The sequence below is a fragment of the Dicentrarchus labrax genome, unplaced genomic scaffold (genome assembly GCF_905237075.1).
Source record: "Dicentrarchus labrax unplaced genomic scaffold, dlabrax2021, whole genome shotgun sequence".
Taxonomy (NCBI): Eukaryota; Metazoa; Chordata; class Actinopteri; family Moronidae; genus Dicentrarchus; species Dicentrarchus labrax.
The window spans coordinates 15,845,293-15,863,897 of record NW_026136703.1 but is presented as its reverse complement, the minus strand read 5'-3'; the positions used below and the strand labels follow the sequence as shown (position 1 = coordinate 15,863,897).

The following is an 18,605-nucleotide window of genomic DNA, read 5'->3' as shown; positions in this document are numbered from 1 at the left end:
AAAAAGGCGCAGGTCCACGCCTTCCACGGCAGTGAATAGAACGCATTGATTGTGTGTGTGTGTGTGTGTGTGTGTGTGTGTGTGTGTGTGTGTGTGTGTGTGTGTGTGTGTGGGGTGCACTGGTGCCTGGTAACCTTAATGCTATGACATGAATGCGGTGGACCGGCCGCTGTGCTCCTGAAGACACTGTTTGCTATTAGATAAGTATTAAGCTCATGGTAGGCTCTTTGGGATTGAATGTGCACTAATGATGCACTACTCAAACTGGCTTATTGGCGTGAAAAACAGGGCAAGCCTTCGAAATGCATGCAAAACACCACCTAACAGCGACTGGAACAATAGGGGAAATGTTGTGGACGTGCAGAATAACAACCCGCTGCCTAATGAAAAGACATCCGAGCGAATGGTCACCACCCACCTCTGGAAAAAAGGTAAGGAGGTGAATTATGCAGCTGTTAAGACAATATCTGGGCCCGCAGCGAATAATACGCTTGACTGGCCGTTTTTTTTTTTTTTCTTACACGGCATTTTCTGCTGCGTTGTTGCTGTTAATCCAGAATATTTTCAGCGGAGCGGGCAGAGGGAGTCACACATTCAGCCAGAGTTTCTAGTTTCCTCCTCAGGTCAGAGTGGAGGGCGAAGGCGTGCTCCGTTACCAAGGCGACGGTCAGCTAACAGGGCTTGCTAGCGGGGCTAGGCTAGCACCCGTAAGACGAGTTTCGTGTCCTTTTGACACCTCGTTACTAAAAAAGAAACTAAAAAAAAACAACCTTACATTTAAAAAAAAAAACAAACAACCTCACGTTGAAATGTACTGTCCAGATACATTTGTTATGGATACTCGACTTACATGCGGCGGTTAAGACTCAGAGGAATGCATTGTAAGTTGTTGAGTCAACGGCTGAGTAGAGTGAGGACGGGTCTGACAGGTCGTCGAGGTTTCTCACCCAAAGATTTCTTACGGTTGTTTAAACGTCTAGGAGTTAACGTTAGCTAGCCGTGGCTTCATTGTGTCAGTGTGAACAGTTTTGACCGTTACAGTCATGTTTTTTTAATTGAGCTTTTCCTTCGTTTTGTGGACATAGTTTTAATCGGTACCAAAAAATGGTGACCAGTGTAACAAAAAAAATGTATCATGACGTTCCATGGAACGTTCCCTGCTGGCTACTCTAGCATTGGAACAACGTTAGCAGGTAAATGTCGCGTGGAACACATTCGGTTGATACCAGAATTCGACGGGTCACAGAATTCTAACGGCAAAATTTAACGGAAATTCGGTTTAAAATTTAAAGGAATATTTCACTTTAAAACACCAGTTATTCTGTTTTTTTTAGTGCTTATGGATATGTATTGTCAATGGGATGGCCATCAGAGCTAAAATCAGAATCAGGATTATGTTTAAAGTGTTTACTGTTGTTTAGCAATTATAGCAGCAACAATTAGTCCAACCTTGATCAAAACATGTTTATAACTAATTTATCTTTTAAGTCTTTTTTTTCCCTAGCAAATAGTACAAAAGTTGGTTAAATAAAAAAAAGGTGTAACCAAGAAAATAAGATAATTAATGATGATTTAAAAATTGTTTAATTGCAGCCCTATTTTGAAATTAATGTGATAATTGTAGAGCTGAAATAATTAGTACAAAATGAAGGAATACACTGGTTACTGTATCTAAAAAAAATTAAATTAGCTTCTTCTTTTTTTTTTTGTGTTAGTAAAATAAATATTTTTGAGTTTGGACTGTGTCGGATAAAACAAAACTTGAATATGTCAACTTGGTAGGGGGAATTAAGACAGGCATTTCATTATTTTTTGACTTTTTTGTAGACCAACATTTAATCGAGAAAATATTTATTTTATTGCCCAAACACAGGATTTTCGTATCAGTTATGCAGACTTGTTTTATTGCTGTTCAGTATTAGTAATATTAATGATAATCTTATCCTTATCTGTCTTTGATTTTTATTGTTGTGCAGGCTACAAAATAATCAAGAAAATTGGGGAGGGCACATTTTCAGAGGTGATGAAAACTCAGAGCCTGAAAGATGGGAAGTTCTACGCATGTAAAACCATGAAGCAGACAATAAACAGGTATGTATCCTGTGCACAGACAATCACTGGTGTATTTCTACCGTACTCTGTTGCGTACAGACCCTTGAAACTTGAGTCAGCAGCTTGACACCCCCTTTGCCTTAAGTATCCTATTAGATGTCAGCTTACTCCACCAACTTTGACCTTGTAGTGATGAAGTTACAGTAGATGTCAGTGCTTGAAATATGAGTTGTCAGTGCACTGGTTTTTAACATTGACTGTGGCCTTTAAATATGTGCAACCATTTATCTGGTTATGTTATTATATCTATATGAATTCACAGTACATTGTTATATATGCATAATGTTGCTGTATAAAGCTGTGAAAAGGAAATTCACCTGTTGGTAATCATCCCGGCCGCACAATTTTTCAGGTGAAGTAAGCAGATGTGCAACTTAAATCAAGAATTAACTACCTGTACACCTGTCAAATTTAATGTGCAAATATGCTCTGTTCCCTGTCATCAAGTCTGGAGCAGGCCAACAACCTGCGGGAAGTCCAGGCGATGAAGAGACTGAGCCCGCATGCAAACATCATCCAGCTCCATGATCTGATTTTGTGAGTACTGGAGTGCTGTCTATTATTAAGTTATTATATTGCCTCAAGCTAGTTTGATGTCATATTAATCTATTACGACGTTTCAGTGACAAAGAAACTGGAACTGTGTCTTTGATTTGTGAGCTGATGGAGATGAACATCTACGAGTTCATACAAGGTAAATCTGCAAATGTGACGAGCATATAATAAATCATTATAAGGGTGAACTTGAAAGATGGAGACATCGTCTTTCAGTAAATCTGTAGGTGAATTTTGGGCTGATATCGGTTTTTTATTCCCTACAGGAAGAGAAACGCCGCTGCCTGACCACACAGTGAAGAACTTTATGTACCAGCTTTGCAAGTCACTCGAACATATGCACAGGTAGTCATGAAAGTGCTTCAGTTAATATGCCTTCTCATGGTGGTACTGTTGGGTCTCTGTAAATGTTATAAGGAGTTCGGTCTAGACCTGCTCTATTTCAAAAGTGTCCTGAGATAACCTCTGTTATGAATTGGCGCTATACAAATAAAATTGAATTGAATTGAATATTAAATGGTAAACTCCACATTAATGTACGTTAAGACTGTTTTCCCCAACATTCCTCTTTTTGTTTTTTCAGCTGTGGGATCTTTCACAGAGATGTGAAGCCAGAAAACATTCTCATCAAAGTGAGATGCACGATTTTCATAATTTCCTTTACAGATATGTAACAATGGTAATCTGTTAGTCATAAACATTTCAAAAAATTGTTTTGCAGCAAAATGGTCTGAAGCTTGGCGACTTCGGCTCATGTCGGAGTGTGTACTCCAAGCCCCCGCACACAGAGTACATCTCCACGCGCTGGTACAGAGCCCCAGAGTGCCTCCTCACTGATGGGTACTACAGCTTGAAGATGGACATGTGGAGTGCTGGCTGTGTCTTCTTTGAGATCATGAGGTACCTCTGCAGGGGAAGGACACAACATTTCATCTGCAGTACCTAAACAGGACGACAGTTAATGAGACAGGACTGCTTATACTGGATTACCAGTACATGTACATGACAATGTTAGCAATGTCTGTTTTCTTTCTTTGTTATTTAATTGATCGTGTCTGCAATCATAGGCCTAAACAAATGTCAAACAAAGGCTGTATAAATAGCTTTGTGGTGGCAGTCTGATTGTTGTATACTCTTGTGTTTCAGTTTGAATCCTCTTTTCCCTGGAACCAATGAACTGGACCAGGTTGCCAAGATCCACGATGTGTTGGGGACACCAGATCAAAGTATCCTCCAAAAGTTCAAGCAGTAAGTGTTTTCATCCTCAGATATGTTGCCTTACAAAAGCTGTGCATATAAATTGTGAGTATCTCATTTTTAAGGGCATAGAAAACAAGACTTCTCATTGTCTCTTAATGTCTGACAGGTCTAGAGCGATGCATTTCAACTTCCCCCCCAAAAAAGGCACTGGTATCTCGCGGTTAATCCCTAGCTGCCCTGCTCCAGCTCTGTCGCTGCTCTATCAGATGCTCGCCTATGACCCAGATGAACGCATCAGTGCAGAAACAGCCCTGCGGCACACATACTTTAGGGAAATCAGGTAAAGCATGCAAATAAGAAACAATTCCTGACAATTTGATTCCGATTTACATGGCATAAATTGCTACAGATGGACAAACGGTTGAAAGACTTTTAATAATCATATCCTGTCATTTGTAATCCAGGGTGGCGGAGAAGAAAGCCGAGAGTCTTCACAGACTTTCTGGAACTATGGATGGAATAGAGAGTAGTGGGATGCCCAACTCCTTAGACCACATCTGGCGACCAACCAGACTAGGCAAACAGCTGAGGGGAAGGCACACAAGGCAAACACCTTTAATGAGCGTACGTCTTAATTTCTGCTGATAAACGTGAAAGGTGAAATGTCCAATATAAATAGAACTGGTGCCACCGATTACTTTCTCCCTCTTCAGCATAACATGAAGCATGTAGCAGAGCCCCTCATCAGACGGAACGCCCCACATTATCCTACAGAGCTGCCCAAGCTCAACATGGTCGTACCAGGACCACAGATGTCCTTCCCAGTCTCCACTGTGCCTGCATTTACTGTCACCCACCGAGGCACACTGCCAACCATCACATCGAAAAAGTGCCAGACACGGTTGGCCAAGGTAAACACAGGAGTGCAGAACAGACATCAGGCTTTTTACATTTTTACCCCCCCCCCAAAAAAAAACCCCACCATTCACTACACTGTAAAATGAAGTAAGCTGACAGATTTGTTTTATAATATCAGATGTTTTAAACATTCTCGCTGTGTTATATGAAGAAAAAAACAAACAAGTGCCTTGGTGGTGCTTTCATTAAGGGCTTTGATTTGGCATTCAGGCTGCATTTTCTCTATTCACAGCCCCGGGATGAGTCACACCACGCAGCTTTCAAGACCTACTACATGCCACCTCTGGATAGGAAACATGGAGGCTACTGAGAGCCAAAAACACTTGAACATCTGATTAAAAATTGCCTCTTTAAAACATGATAGACCTGTACTGATAAACAGAGTGTGGAGAGGACGATGTTTGGGTAGGCCTGATGCTTCAATCTGTAAAGCGAACCCAAACCTGTCATCTTACCAGTTATGACTGCTACATCAAAGTTTTTAACCCTCACTGTAATGATGACATTTAATGTGTTCTCTTCACAAAAAAAATATTAAGAGTCTGTCATAGTATGTTGGATTGAGAGTGTGTAGTTTAGTTACGGCATAGTCAGGTGTTACATGTTTACAACTGTTTAGAAATATACTTCAGTCTGAGCCTATTACACAAGCTAAGCAATAAGATATTTGACAAGTGAACAGCTGTTTACCAGGTGAATTAAATGGTGTAACATCTTTGATGAGGAACATGGTCAGTGCCTATAAAAAGTAGTCGCACCCCAAGAACTTTGATCACAAATTATTAAATATGCTATTTTTATACCGATCAACAGAAAAATATTTTAAAGTATCTACAAACTGATTTGAATTAAGAGCAAATATAAAACAAAAAATGTGTAAGTATTCACCCTTTGCTGTGATAAATGATAAGCTGAATAAGACTGCCTGTATGTTAATTATGGTGCGACAAGGTCAACGTCCTGCTAAAAACTATACCATGATGACAAAAATACTACACACTATTTATTTGATCAGCTGTGATTCAGTCCAACAACGGGGTTGAGCACTTTTTATAAGCACTGTACACTTGTGATGATCTCTTTTGAATAGCTGTGAATGAACTCCTCAGAACAAACCGATATGTAGAGCAACAGTCTTCCTGTACAAAGGTAAACAGCAAAAACATTCACATTAAGTGCTTCACAATTATTGTAAGCAACAACATTGTCTTTGGAGAAGTCTTTTAAAGGCAAATTCCACGATCCAACCGTACTGTAAATAAATAGCCACCTGCGGGCAACAAACCGCAGAATTAGAAAAGTTAGTGGCAAAAAAAAAAAGTTCTCTTTTAGATCAATTATGTATGTGAAAACATCTGTGTTTGCAGATGCGGCCTTAAGAAAATCTTTTTTTAAAGCTTTGTTTAGAATGTAGCTTGGCCAGTATCCTCATACCTCCTCACTTAAAGCATTGTGGCTTAAAAAAAAAAAAGTACCATTTCATTCAGAGCTGTGAGCTCTTTAAATTGGACTGTGACTCAGTCTGCACTTTATTGTGTTGGTTATTGTGACTGCATAATCAGTAAAAAAAAAAGTCAAGTATAATTTGTATGATGTTGTCATTAACCTGCATTATAAATACTTAAATCTTTTACGTCTGTATAACCTGACGCAAAGATGTTTAAAAAAAACAAACTGATGATTTTTTTTATGAATAATAAAAGCAAGAAATGTAAAATGTTATCTACTTCACACATGTATTTTGTTCTATTTGTCTAGTGTAGGGGTCACTGGACTCTTTGTGGCACCAATTATTGCTCATCACACAAAAATAAAGTACATGAATACTGCAGTAGTGTCGAATGGCAAAGACTCGTCAGTTGAACCCCAAGTTTCTTATGTAAAACCTTTCATGTGACTTTTGCTAAATTCCCTTTAAGTAGAAAATGTGAGGATATAAATCACTGTTTTCTATTATTTTTTGTGACTGAGGCATAAAAAGAGCTTGAATTGCATTAAGGAGTCATCTGAGATTCTGTCATTGTAAGACTACCTGAGCTACTGCAACTTCGACCATGTAAGCAATTTCCACAGCAGAATGCAGTATAGCTTTGTTATGTAAATACAGTACATGTGACAAAAAAAAAGAACAGAAAACGGTGTATTCAAGATTATTTTAATATTATTAATATGTATACTTTAGGCTTTAGAAATATAACTATCAATGACAAAACTTCCACTGGAGTAATGGTAGTTTGCTTAGGCCCCCATCAAATCAATTAATTACAATATACACATTATGATACAGAGCAGATTTGAATCTGAAATAATATTAAAATAAATGCTCAATAGATAAAGGTTTTAATAGTTTTTTTTTTTTATCATTTTCTTCACCTACTGTATTAGCCATCTGTGAGTTCTGAGCACACCCAAAAATGTAAAGCCATTTTCTTCTAATAAACTAATTTAAGTGCAAACATTTTTTTTTTCTTTAAAAAGACTATGATTGCAGCATCCAGCTTTATAGATTCAGATTTCAAGACTGAGGATGTTAAAGCCGAGTGCAACAAGGCAGTCCTCAACCCTCTTATTTTTTTGTTCCATTAGAGTAGTTATAAAAACAAACAACAAAATAACTAACAAAATCAGTGCAAAGTCATAATGGGGAGATTCTACTCAAGAAAAGACAGAAGTGGTGGGTGAATGTGGATGGATGCAACATTTTCAGATGCTCACGCACTTGGTCATAAAAGGATAGTTCACCCAAAAGTCATATTTTAGTCAGTCAACCCTGAGCCAGGACCAGGCTACACAACAAGGTTAAAAAAAATGGGGGGGGGGCACACAGATTATGAAAATTAAATGAACTATCCCTTTAATCTCAAGCCACAATTGTCTGGTTTGCATCTAACAAAGCCAAGCTTTTATTTCCAGAGGGGAAAACAGTCTGATGAGATCTGACATGAAAGAAAGATTTTTTTAAAACTCTAAAACGTGTTAAAACTCCAGAGAATAATAGTACATTAGCGCAACAGTCCACAATTGCACCACACCTTTTTTTTTTTTTGCTTCATTCCTCCATTAGGTCAAGTGAGTGATAAACGAAAAGAAACAGAAAAGCCATTAACAAAATCAGAGGGGTGGGGGTGGGGAGGGGAGGGGTATCAAAGAAAAGGAAAACTTGCAATGCTTGCAGGGTGAAGAGCAGCATCAGACTCTGGGTTGCAGGGTTCTTTAGCAGCAGAAATATTGTGGCTATACTACTGTTCCACTGGGAGAGCTGGCTTGGTTTTGGGATGACAATAAACCCTGGAAAAAGGAAAACAAGGAGATTTGCATTGGGAAAGTTCACATAGTGTAGCAAAAAAAATCAAGCAACAAATACCTCATTAAAAATTAGCCTCTAGCCTCTTCTTTCCATATCCCGGATTGAATTAAAAAAAATTCAAAGTGGATGACAAGTGTACAGTGTAACACTAATGATGTCTTTGAGAGGTTTGCTTGATCAAGGCACTTATAATGAACACAACCAGATAATTGTTTATCCAGAAGGTGTTTTTTAAAAAAATACCTATTGAGCTGAGGGTATTCTGTCCTTTTTTTCCAGGGCAAATTTACAAAACTGTTACGCATTTCATTGTTATTGCAAAAAAAAAAAAATGGGTCTGTTCTTCCCTACTTACTGAATACTAATTGCATCTTCCAGAAGACTGTCCTCAAACACTGCAATATATTCTTGCTTTCATACCATTTATATTTGATCCATTTTCTCACCCAGAAGACACTAGTGTACTTCTCAGTATCACTGCACTGTTTGTGTTCTCATTTGTACAAGAGACATTTGATGAAATATCAAGGGCATTTTTGCCTCTGGCGCTTGTTAATGTCTAACTCTGGTTGAAAGTAACAACCTCACTGGACTAACTAGCCTTCAGACTGCATGTTGTGTTCCAGATCCAGACAGGTCATGTGCCTTGTTCCGGCAAAATCTCTCAAAACACAGACAAAGGGGAAGTATACAAGGGTGTAAGCTGTAAGCATGTGAGAAACTGCAGACTCTTTGGAGCAAATACAGAGCCATTTGCATAAAAGCTGAAATGTGAGTGTGTATGCAGATGACTCCTTGGCTATGTTGCTATGCATTGTGGGATGATTATGATGAACCAATGAACACACTTCGTATGGATTAACGTCTCCCCCCCCTCACAGGTCTACACAGGAAATCCTCCTTATCAGAATGTATTATATAACCAGACTGCAATATTTCCATAGCATTGGTTGTATTTGAAACTTAGGCATAATAGGTCTTTCATTGGGAAGCAGACGTACATTAAACAAAGTATGATATGTTCCTTGCCTGCCTGCAGAGAGTGACAACCTGACTATAAAAGCTAAAAATGCTTTTCCAAATGTCCATAGTTTATTTTATGCTTGAAGAATGTGTCTTGATTTTTAGTTACAGCCCACCAACTGACTTTAGGACAGCTAAAAATTGACAGACAATGTTATCACTTCAACTTTCCCCCACATTTCCTACATTAAAAAGAACTTACCACTTTGCCTGGCCTCGCCCATGTGCAAATAAATCCCTCCTGACAAGCAGTCACTAAACAGTCCTCTAAAAATATGAGTACAGTCAGTCTCTCGTGTGCTATCTTTTTACAGATGAGGGGCTCGAGGAGGGGCACATCCTCCATGCGCGGGCACAGCAGAGTGCCCAGAGTCTTAGCAGGGTCTGTTTTGGTTTTTGTCAGCAGGTTCAGCTTGTCGCTGCTCTTGCTGCTGATGTGGCCCATGCTGTGGTTGCGTTTGTGGTCCTTCTCGTGGTGGCGCTCCTTCCGATCATGGAGTGACAGCGTGGCAAACTTACTCACGCCTGTTGCGATGGCACTGTCCATTATACCACTGCCGATGCCAACACCACTACCAGCCTTGTTGGTATTGTTTGCTGTTGCTGTTGTGGTGCCGGCTGAATGGGGTAGGCTGTTGGAGCGTGGTAATGTAGTAGAGAGGGAGTTAATTCCAGGAGTATTGGCACCACTGTTGTTTCCATTAGTAGTGTTACTAGAGGTGTTAGTGATTATTGTAGCACCCGCAGGGGGGCTCGTAGCATTCATCACGTTAGTGTGTGTTCGTGTCCGTGAGAGCGGAAGATGGGGAAAAAGGATGTCCTCAGTGAGGTCCCATAGGCACAGCTGAGTGTCCTGGCCCACCGAGCCAAACCGGTATGTGACACTAACAGGCCGGCTGTCCGTGGAGTTGCGCTTGGAGAGTCGAGACTGCGTGCTGTTGGCCCGGTCTCGTCCAAAGTGGATCATCTGATCCTGGAAGTCCTCATCACTGCCACTGAACTCCATCGGGTCACTCTCTTCCACGCTGGTGGTGTAATGGTCAAATGCCACCACACTCACCCATGACTTGTGCCCGTGACCTCGGGCGATGACTCTGCAGTCCAAGAACGACCACACAGTCACTAGATCGTCCTCTCCACCTGCAACTATATACTTTCCATCAGGACTCCAGCACACACACAACAAGCCACCAAAGTAGCTCTTCATGGTGCCATGAAGCTCAACCGCATCAAAGTTGAAGACCCGTAGGAAGCCGTCTTGGCTAACACAAGCTAGAAACTTCCCGTCTGGAGAGAAGGCAAACTCATTCAAAGCCCCCTCACCCACTGTCCATTTAAGAAGAGGGTTCCTCGTGGATTTACTCTTACAGGTGTGTACAGAGTAGTTCTCTCCCTGTTTAAGCAGCTGGTAGTGTGGTGCTGTGGTACCACAAGTATGCTCCACATTGTACAGGTACATATTCCCACTGGCATGAGAGACCAGAAACAGGCTCTCAGAGCCCGGCACCCATTTCACGCATGTTACTCTGGACTTGTCTATTAGTCTCTGGCAGGAGAGATGGAAGGTTGAGGTTTGAGAAGCAGACAGGGTGGAGAGAGCGGTGGGAGAAGAGAAGAGGGAAAAAATATTGTCAGTACAGTATCATCAGGAAATCAACATACTGAACATGTTAAAAGTCTTAAAATTACAAACAGAATATTCTGTTAAAGTCTGAGGCCACTTGGTAGTATTCAGTTTAAAGGGCGCTGGCCAGGAAAAGCACAAAAAGTAGCATCAAGTACAAGAAAATATATTTTGAAAACATTACACATTCAGATGCTTTCAACATAAACAGAACTGATTGTTAACTTGGTTAATTTTATTTAATGTGAAAATCCACTGCCTCTCCCAACTCTTAGTAACCTAACCTAGTGCTGGGTGATATACTGGATAAACCGGTATGTCGGTTTTACAAAGTTGCAGTTTGCACAATAAAAATTGTTTACATTCTACAAATGATTCATGTATTCTGATTACTTCATTTATGATATCACTTTGTGGGCCATGAAACCCCTATAGTAATAGCCTTCAGTATATACATGACATTAAACCTACATAAACCTACATAAAAAGGTCCAGTCATGCAATAAAGATAAAACAAATACTGTGATATACCATAAAACCGCCAGAATCTTAAAAAAGCACATGTGTATCCAGATTTTGTGTCATACCACCCAGCACTAATCTAACCTCTGTCCTTCAGGAACCTACCTCCTCATTGAAGAGCTTGCTTGTTTCCTTCTTGATGGGGTCAATGAGCTGTACCTGTCCTGCTGAGAAACCCACCAGCAAGGACACACTCTCCGCTGTGGCTGTGAGGTGGTTGAAGTCATGACAGGTGGGCTGCGTTCCCTTGTAGATACGCTTGTCTATGGGCTTGCTCAGGTCAGCAGCCTTAGGAGAGAAAGCATGAATGCACATTAAGTGAGTGCAGTGACCTTTAAATATAAAAAATGACTTTATGCACTGTGTTGACAAAGGCTATTATTGGTCAGACTGTCACACAATGACAGTGAATTTACAAGAACTGAAGGGAAAATGTTAATCGATTCCACTGATGAGAAAAAAGACACTCAAAGTTGGTCAAAGTTTTCTTAAACAAAATGTCCTGCAACCAAAGTGTACAAGAAGTGACATCTGAACTCATAGTTGTTCAGTGTGACCTTTAGCAACACATCAAACAGCTGACAGTCACTGAGCAGAAATGAGGAAGAACTAAATAGAGGTTTTCTCGGTTGATGCTATTCATCACACTGTATGAGGTAGTTTCCTTTTAATGTCAGGGAAACAGTATAAAACTGCTGTGAAACAGACAGCCATAGGCATATACTGTAGACAACCATTGTAACAACAGTTCCATTTGTTAATGATTTACAGTTTATACTACTGATAGAATGGAAAATTCTCTGTAAGATGATGACTCAGTGGTTTCTCCACTGCTGTTAGATGTGGCGTTGAGTGTTTCTGTCTCACCTCAGAGAGACAAAATGTCAAACCAAGTCCTAAAAGTAGAATCAAAAGTCCAGAGTTAAAAACACAGCTCTTGTGCTCCAGAACGGCATGCATGTTATTATACAGTACCTTGATGATTGACATTATCAGCAAAAAATTGCACATAATAAGCCTGCCAACAGTGGTGAAGAATGCTTTTAAGAAAAGGTCCTCCTGAGCTGCTGGATTTGTTAGCTGTGAGCTGGAACACATTAGACAGTCTGACTATTTTTGCTCTAAACCTGTAGCCGTGTATCTGCTCCATCAAGACATAGGAGAACACTAAAACTACCAAACTCTTCCAGCTGTGCCTTAGTACTGGGACAAATAATCACTAAGGTGATGTATTGTGAATATTATCATTCACACACTGAAACTAAATATCATTGTTTTTAATAGGCATATGACTAATTTGCTTGTCATGTAGTAACTCGCCATTTTACATTTTCTGTCAAACTTAAATTGCCAGAATTAGAATGACTATTAAGTGGTTATTTTTTGTTTAACCTTTTACAACAAACTCATCTCTGGTAGTTCAGCCATTGACACATATGACATACACACCTCTCTGTGTGACTAATGAAAAAGGCTACCACACATAGCTTTAACTGAGAAGTCAGCTGATTCCCGTCAACCTGTGATATGAGGTCAGCTGTTGGCTGCAGACAGTATTTTGAATATACATTTATTCAGTGATTCCCACCGTCTGTTTACCCGCTTAACTAGAAAAGATATTTACATATTTGTCAGAGTTATTGAAGAAATCAACGCTGAATTACTTTTATTATTACATAAAATCATACTGTGCAATGATTGAGCATTTAAACAGACGTCCATCCCTTGTAATCACTAGACATGTGTGCTCCAGCATGCAGAGAAAGTCAGCTAGTCTGCTCAGATTTTGCCCAGGCACATCTCCCCCGAGCTAAAAGCTGAGAGCCATTACATCAGACAGGATGCCCAAATGATTGTCAACACACTCAATCAGCATCATTGGTGGTTTGTCGACAGCTGTCAGTCAAAAGGCGTCGACAGGTGTTAATGGGTGGCAACGAAGAACTGTCACTGTCATCACTAACTACAACCGCTACACAAGCAATGGCAATCCTGACAACTTAAATCAAACCAAAAAAGGTCAAATTAACCCTGGTGATCGTTACCCAACCCCACGGATCCCCTCCATCCAGCCAACACTAAAACAGTGGCGGACTGTGGGCGGAATTTAGCCCCTGGCCTCGGAGTAGCTGCTGGCTTGCTAGCGTTAGCCAGTTGCGTTGGCTAGCTCCAAGCTAACTAGCTGTCAGCTAATTTTCAAAGTCAAGCACCTGCCAGAGTTTATTTACCACAGCTCAACACTTCAACTCCAGCGCACACAGCAGTGCTCGGGGTTTTTAAAAACAAAAACAAAACAAAAAAAAAACATGCAGCATCACGGATTTCCGCTGACATTAGCCGCGTTAGCACGCTACCTTTCTAACGCCTTTGTAGATGTAGAAGTAGAGCTCACGGCCCACATTGAAACAGATCCGGTCGCCGTTGCCCGACTGGTCGTTGACGTTCACGAAGGAGACCTTGACGGGGTTGGAGCCCTGCGAGTTGAAAGGCACCCTGTTGGGCCGGCTGTATTCGGAGTGAGTAAGGAGTTTGTAGACACCCTCCCGAGTTGTGAACTGAGTTTTAATTTCGTTCATCTCCTTCCCTCCTCCCTCCGCCGCCATCTTTGAAATTAACATTCATCCCTTTCCCCCAGGCCGGATCTTACGCACGGAGGGGAGCGGGCCACGGAGCGGACTCTCCCGGTCCCCCCAACGGTTCACCGGGGAACTGGCGGTGGAGGACACGGTTGTACTTAATCAGATATCTCACACAGCTTTTTCTTCTTTTAAAAAACAAAACAAAACATTGTGGCGTTACAACATGTTATGAATTAATACTATTAAGAAAAATGAAAATATATTTATATAAAACAGTAGTTTTACGTTGGTGGTAGGACAGGTTATATTGTGAAATGTTTAACCAAACGTTATACATTATTTTGAAGTGATTTTTTAAGTCACTTCCTTGGCCTTTACAGTTGTAAATACTCTTTAAATAGGTTTTATAATATATATATATATTTTAAAAAGGCGAGCAAGGTGGTTAGAAAATAATTAAAAGCTATAAAAACGCCTACATCTACGTCTTCTTGCAGAATCAGCGGGGTCAATATGAGTTTTATTTTGAAAAAACAAAAACAAACGCCGGACGTATTATTTTGTTAAAGTCTTACAATTAGCAAACTCGTTTTGAACTCGTGTCTATGCTGTGTCCCCTGTGTCGGCTGCTCACCTGTGGCCACACTTGGCTGCTTCATATCAAAAGGCACCTGGTAGTCTGCTCGGTTAATTCATCTTCCAGTTTACTTTAATTATACAAGTAAAAGACAACTTTTAAGTCTTTTTTTTTTGCTTTAATCGTGGTGCAAAAAAAGTTACACGCGCCAAATGTTATGGCATATAGGAGAAGACGACAACTCGGACTTCCAGGTATTTTTCTATTTGATTTTGGCAGTATTAAAAACATTGTAATTTATTCTGATTTATTTATGATATTTATTCACACACACATATATATATAAACTTAGCACAAAAAGTAAGGAAATGTGTGTTTGGTAGATTATTTCTCTGTGGTAACAATGCTTTTTGGCAATGAATCTTATACCGTTGGAAAGCCTGTTAAGGAACATGCACTTGTGGATGAGCAGCAGCACTGTATGTGGGTTGCGCCCATGAAAAATTTGCCAAATCCTTTCTGCCATTGCCAAACGGGTTATTTTGCTGTTGCTATTGACACTTGTTTTGAGCTTCTGCTACCCCCAGGTGCTGCCAATCAGGTGCCTGATTGGCACTTTGACTGATCTGGATAGGGCCCTTGAGATAGGGCAACTTCAAGCTGGTGTTCTGCAAAACCAAGTTGCGGCATTATTTGGAGTGAGCCCTAGTACCATCTCCAAACTGAAGGCCAAGTTCCATATAACAGGGGATGTCAAGGACAGGCCGCGAAGTGGGCGTCCCAAGAAGACCATTTCCTCACCCTGTCAGCACTTAGGTGCCGTAGGCTGTCTTCTACAGATTTGCAGTCAAGGTTTGCAGGACGATATGGCCGATGGCTCTCTGCCCAGACAATGTACCTGAACGTGTGGAGGAACGTTATGTTCAGTGATGAGTCCAGATTCTGCCTACAGCAGTTGGATCGTAGGGTAAAGTGTGGAGAAGATGTGGAGAACGCTATGCTGATTGCTGCACCGATAGAATAACATCTTTTGGTGGAGGCAGTGTGGTGGTGTGGGGCACCATCTCCCTCACTGGAAAAACGACGCTTGTCATCATTGGAGGCAATCTCAATGCAGAGAGATATAGAGATGAGATTCTGCAACCAGTGGCAATCCCATATCTCCACAGTCTGGGACCGAACTCTATCCTCCAAGATGACAACGCTCGCCCCCACAGGACGGGGTTTATCAGAGACCACCTCCAGAATGTGGGAGGAGAGGATGGAATGGCCTCCCAGAAGTCCTGACCTCAACCCCATTGAACACTTGTGGGATCAGCTTGGGCGTGCTGTTAATGCCAGAGTGACCAACACAACCACGATGGCTGACTTGCGACAAATGCTGGTTGAAGAATGGGATGCCATCCCACAGCAGTGTGCAACCAGCATGAGGAGGAGGAGCCAGGCTGTTGTGGCTGTGTATGGTTCTTCCACACGCTACTGAGGCTCCTGTTTGTGAAATGAATAAATTGTTAAATTGCCAATATGTCTTGTTTCTTCAAACTTCAATCATCCAATCCACCAAAAACCAAACGAGTCAATGGCAGAATAAGCTGTTTGGCATTGGCAGAGAAGATTTGGCAAATTTTTCATGGGCGCAACCCACATACTCAGCTCTGCTGCTCAACCCACAAGTGCATGTTCCTTACAAATGGGGCACCATTTGAAAGGGAACTAAACAGGCTTTCCAACGGTATAAGATTTATTGTTACCACAGAGAAATGATCAACCAAACACAAATTTCCTTACTTTTTGTGCTACGTTTATTTTTAAACAAATAATATGAACCTATATTCGGTGTCTTTTTCACTTTCTCCAATTAGAGCATAGTGATAGACATGCACCCAACAACGTGGACCAGCTTGCTTTCAAATACATGGTGAGATCAGTTATCACCATTTTTTTTTAAATCAGTTTGAAAATCCTAAATCACTTTGCATTTAATTTGTGTATTGCTTTTGACATATAAATATGGACTGGAGTTGACTGACTCTGTTTTGTGTCAGGAGATGTGTAAAGTGGAGTCCAGCACCGATTCTGACTCCGAGATCAGTCCAAGATGGTCAGACACCAGCACTATGGTACTGCTTTTATTTCTGTATGTGAACATCACACATAAACATAATACAACAATAAACACAAATGCATACTTGACCATGTATATTTTATATACTATACATGTATTTTAAAGAGATTACACCCAGTCCCAGACTTAAGGCATTTTCCATTGGATCTCCATGGATTTTGTTTTAATTTGGATCAAATTTGTTTCCCAGAAGCTAACTCTTTCCCCATTATCATGCCACCAACACTCCAGACAATACACACCTTCCTATGTCCACAGTCTTGTCTTTTTTTTGGTCTCAGGCAGGAAATGCTGGGGTGGGCTCCAGAATGCATTTAACTTATAAATAAGTTACTGTCTTTGGAGACACAAAAATCACTGAATTCCTTGTCAAGCAGGGATGTGTGAGCAGTGCACCAGAGAGTGGGACGTTTCGGAGGACATTGCCATTAACACACAAGCCTGCAGGGAAGCATGGCTGTTATTCTTTGGTAAGTTTTCTCCTTCCTTAAATCCATCCATTTCTGCTGAAAATGCTCTTCTGTGTGTTTATGAATGAATGCACGTGTGCTCATAATTGTAGTTTTTGGACCCGTATGATGGGAGCTCCGAGGATTCTGGCGAGTCAAACACAGACGTGGGTGTCTCCAGTAGGCGAACAAGGCAACAGGGAAAAGGCGGCGGCGGAGGAGGAGGAGGAGGCTGTCGGTTCTCTGGCAGGAGCAGGAGATTTATCCTCCATCACCCTACTTCCATTGCCCACAGAGAAGTGATCAAAAGTGGGATGAGAGATCCTGTTACAGAGCAGCAAGATCTTTTGGACGTCCCAATGAAATGTGGGAGTGACTCAGAGCTGTGGGTCTGTGAGCTAGACATTATGCCCTCTCACAGCGACAGGGGTGGTTGTAGAGATCTTAAAGAAGAACTGGCCAACGATTCAACCATGCACGTCCAAACCATGGATATAGAACTACATTGCCAATTTGATGATTCAGGCATGCATGCTACGAGATCCTCCACACCTCAAACACCTGGACCTGTAACCTCAGTGGAAGGGAGTTTGTCACAGATGTTGCACAGCTCCTCTGAGAGATCCCCCAGTCCCTGTAACCTTACATCTCTTCACAAGAGAAAGCTGGGTTTCCCTGGAGCAGAAGTGATGGAGCTGGGGCAAAGAAAGAGGCAGTGTGTCGTCAACATGGAGGACAAACAGGAGGGAGGGGAGTCTGCATCCGAACCACGTTAGAGCTCCAATAACGGACTGCCAGACTGAAGTATTGCATATTGAACGCCTTAAATTGTTTAAGTTAGAATGAAAGCTATAGTTACTTGGAAATGCACTTTGTTTACTCATGTAATTAGGCCTGAGGGTTTCTTTTTCTACCTCTTTCCACCTTTTGATTGTCTCACAGGTGTCACATATTGTGCTGATTGTCTCTTCAAGCAATATTTAATTTTTGTCTGGATAACTACCGTAGTAACCTGGGTCACCATAATAGACCACCAATGTACAACCTCTGCACTGGCAATGAAGAAACTATGTTTTCCCATGGGCCAATAAAAGAAAAACATATTTTCAGAAAGAGAAAAATAAAACATGATATTGGCTTATTTTGTCCATATTAGCTAAATGTCTACTGCTGCACTGGATAGCAAAGTTTGAGCAACTCCTTATTTAACTGATAATTTTTCCAGTTTCATGCATTGTTTTCAGTCCATTCCTGTGTAGTTTTGGCTTTATGTTTAAGATCGTCTTTCTGTAAAATAAATATTTTGTCTTGCAAACTGCAGCGCACTAATCTGTACAGTCAAAAAATAAGTCAACATAGTATCTATTTAAAATTGGGAAAATGCACAACTGAACATAAATTGTATTCCATGTTTTTGCTGCAGATTAGAACCTAAATCTCTCATCCTTATGTCTGTTTCTTAGATGTTCTTTCAGGTGTCAAGTGCAGTCTATCTAGTTTCATTTTGTCCTTCAATAGTTTTCTTTAAACTAAAAGTTTGGCCCTCCAACCAGCAGATGGCAGTAATACACATTGTTTTACATAATTTTCCTTCACTATTATCGGTGAAGTCTT

General features: G+C 40.8%; 3 protein-coding genes across 5 annotated transcripts; 2 read left to right on the top strand and 1 right to left on the bottom strand.

The window, feature by feature from the left end:
• The first annotated feature begins 39 nt into the window (after positions 1-39).
• Positions 40-6,616, top strand: LOC127360908 (MAPK/MAK/MRK overlapping kinase). Of its 3 annotated transcripts, none has more exons than XM_051395308.1 (12): positions 40-431; positions 1,977-2,091; positions 2,560-2,649; positions 2,736-2,806; positions 2,934-3,012; positions 3,251-3,299; positions 3,389-3,567; positions 3,814-3,915; positions 4,034-4,207; positions 4,332-4,491; positions 4,581-4,778; positions 5,018-6,616. In XM_051395308.1, exons 1-12 carry the CDS (start codon positions 248-250, stop codon positions 5,093-5,095), a joined length of 1,479 nt encoding a protein of 492 aa, XP_051251268.1. In that variant the 5' UTR covers positions 40-247; the 3' UTR covers positions 5,096-6,616. The 3 variants fall into 3 exon arrangements, with proteins under 3 accessions (XP_051251268.1, XP_051251272.1, XP_051251269.1); XM_051395312.1 differs by lacking the exon at positions 40-431 and adding an exon at positions 574-881; XM_051395309.1 differs by lacking the exon at positions 40-431 and adding an exon at positions 923-1,193.
• A 308-nt stretch (positions 6,617-6,924) lies between these two features.
• Positions 6,925-13,899, bottom strand: wdr20a (WD repeat domain 20a). The gene is made up of 4 exons (XM_051395306.1): positions 13,616-13,899; positions 11,367-11,549; positions 9,318-10,661; positions 6,925-8,073 (listed from the first exon to the last, which is right to left on the bottom strand). Exons 1-4 carry the CDS (start codon positions 13,877-13,879, stop codon positions 8,020-8,022), a joined length of 1,845 nt encoding a protein of 614 aa, XP_051251266.1. The 5' UTR covers positions 13,880-13,899; the 3' UTR covers positions 6,925-8,019.
• Positions 13,887-18,456, top strand: LOC127360933 (uncharacterized). Its single transcript, XM_051395389.1, has 5 exons — positions 13,887-13,988; positions 16,280-16,335; positions 16,463-16,537; positions 16,920-17,012; positions 17,105-18,456. Exons 2-5 carry the CDS (start codon positions 16,333-16,335, stop codon positions 17,765-17,767), a joined length of 834 nt encoding a protein of 277 aa, XP_051251349.1. The 5' UTR covers positions 13,887-13,988; positions 16,280-16,332; the 3' UTR covers positions 17,768-18,456.
• Positions 18,457-18,605: the final 149 nt, after the last annotated feature.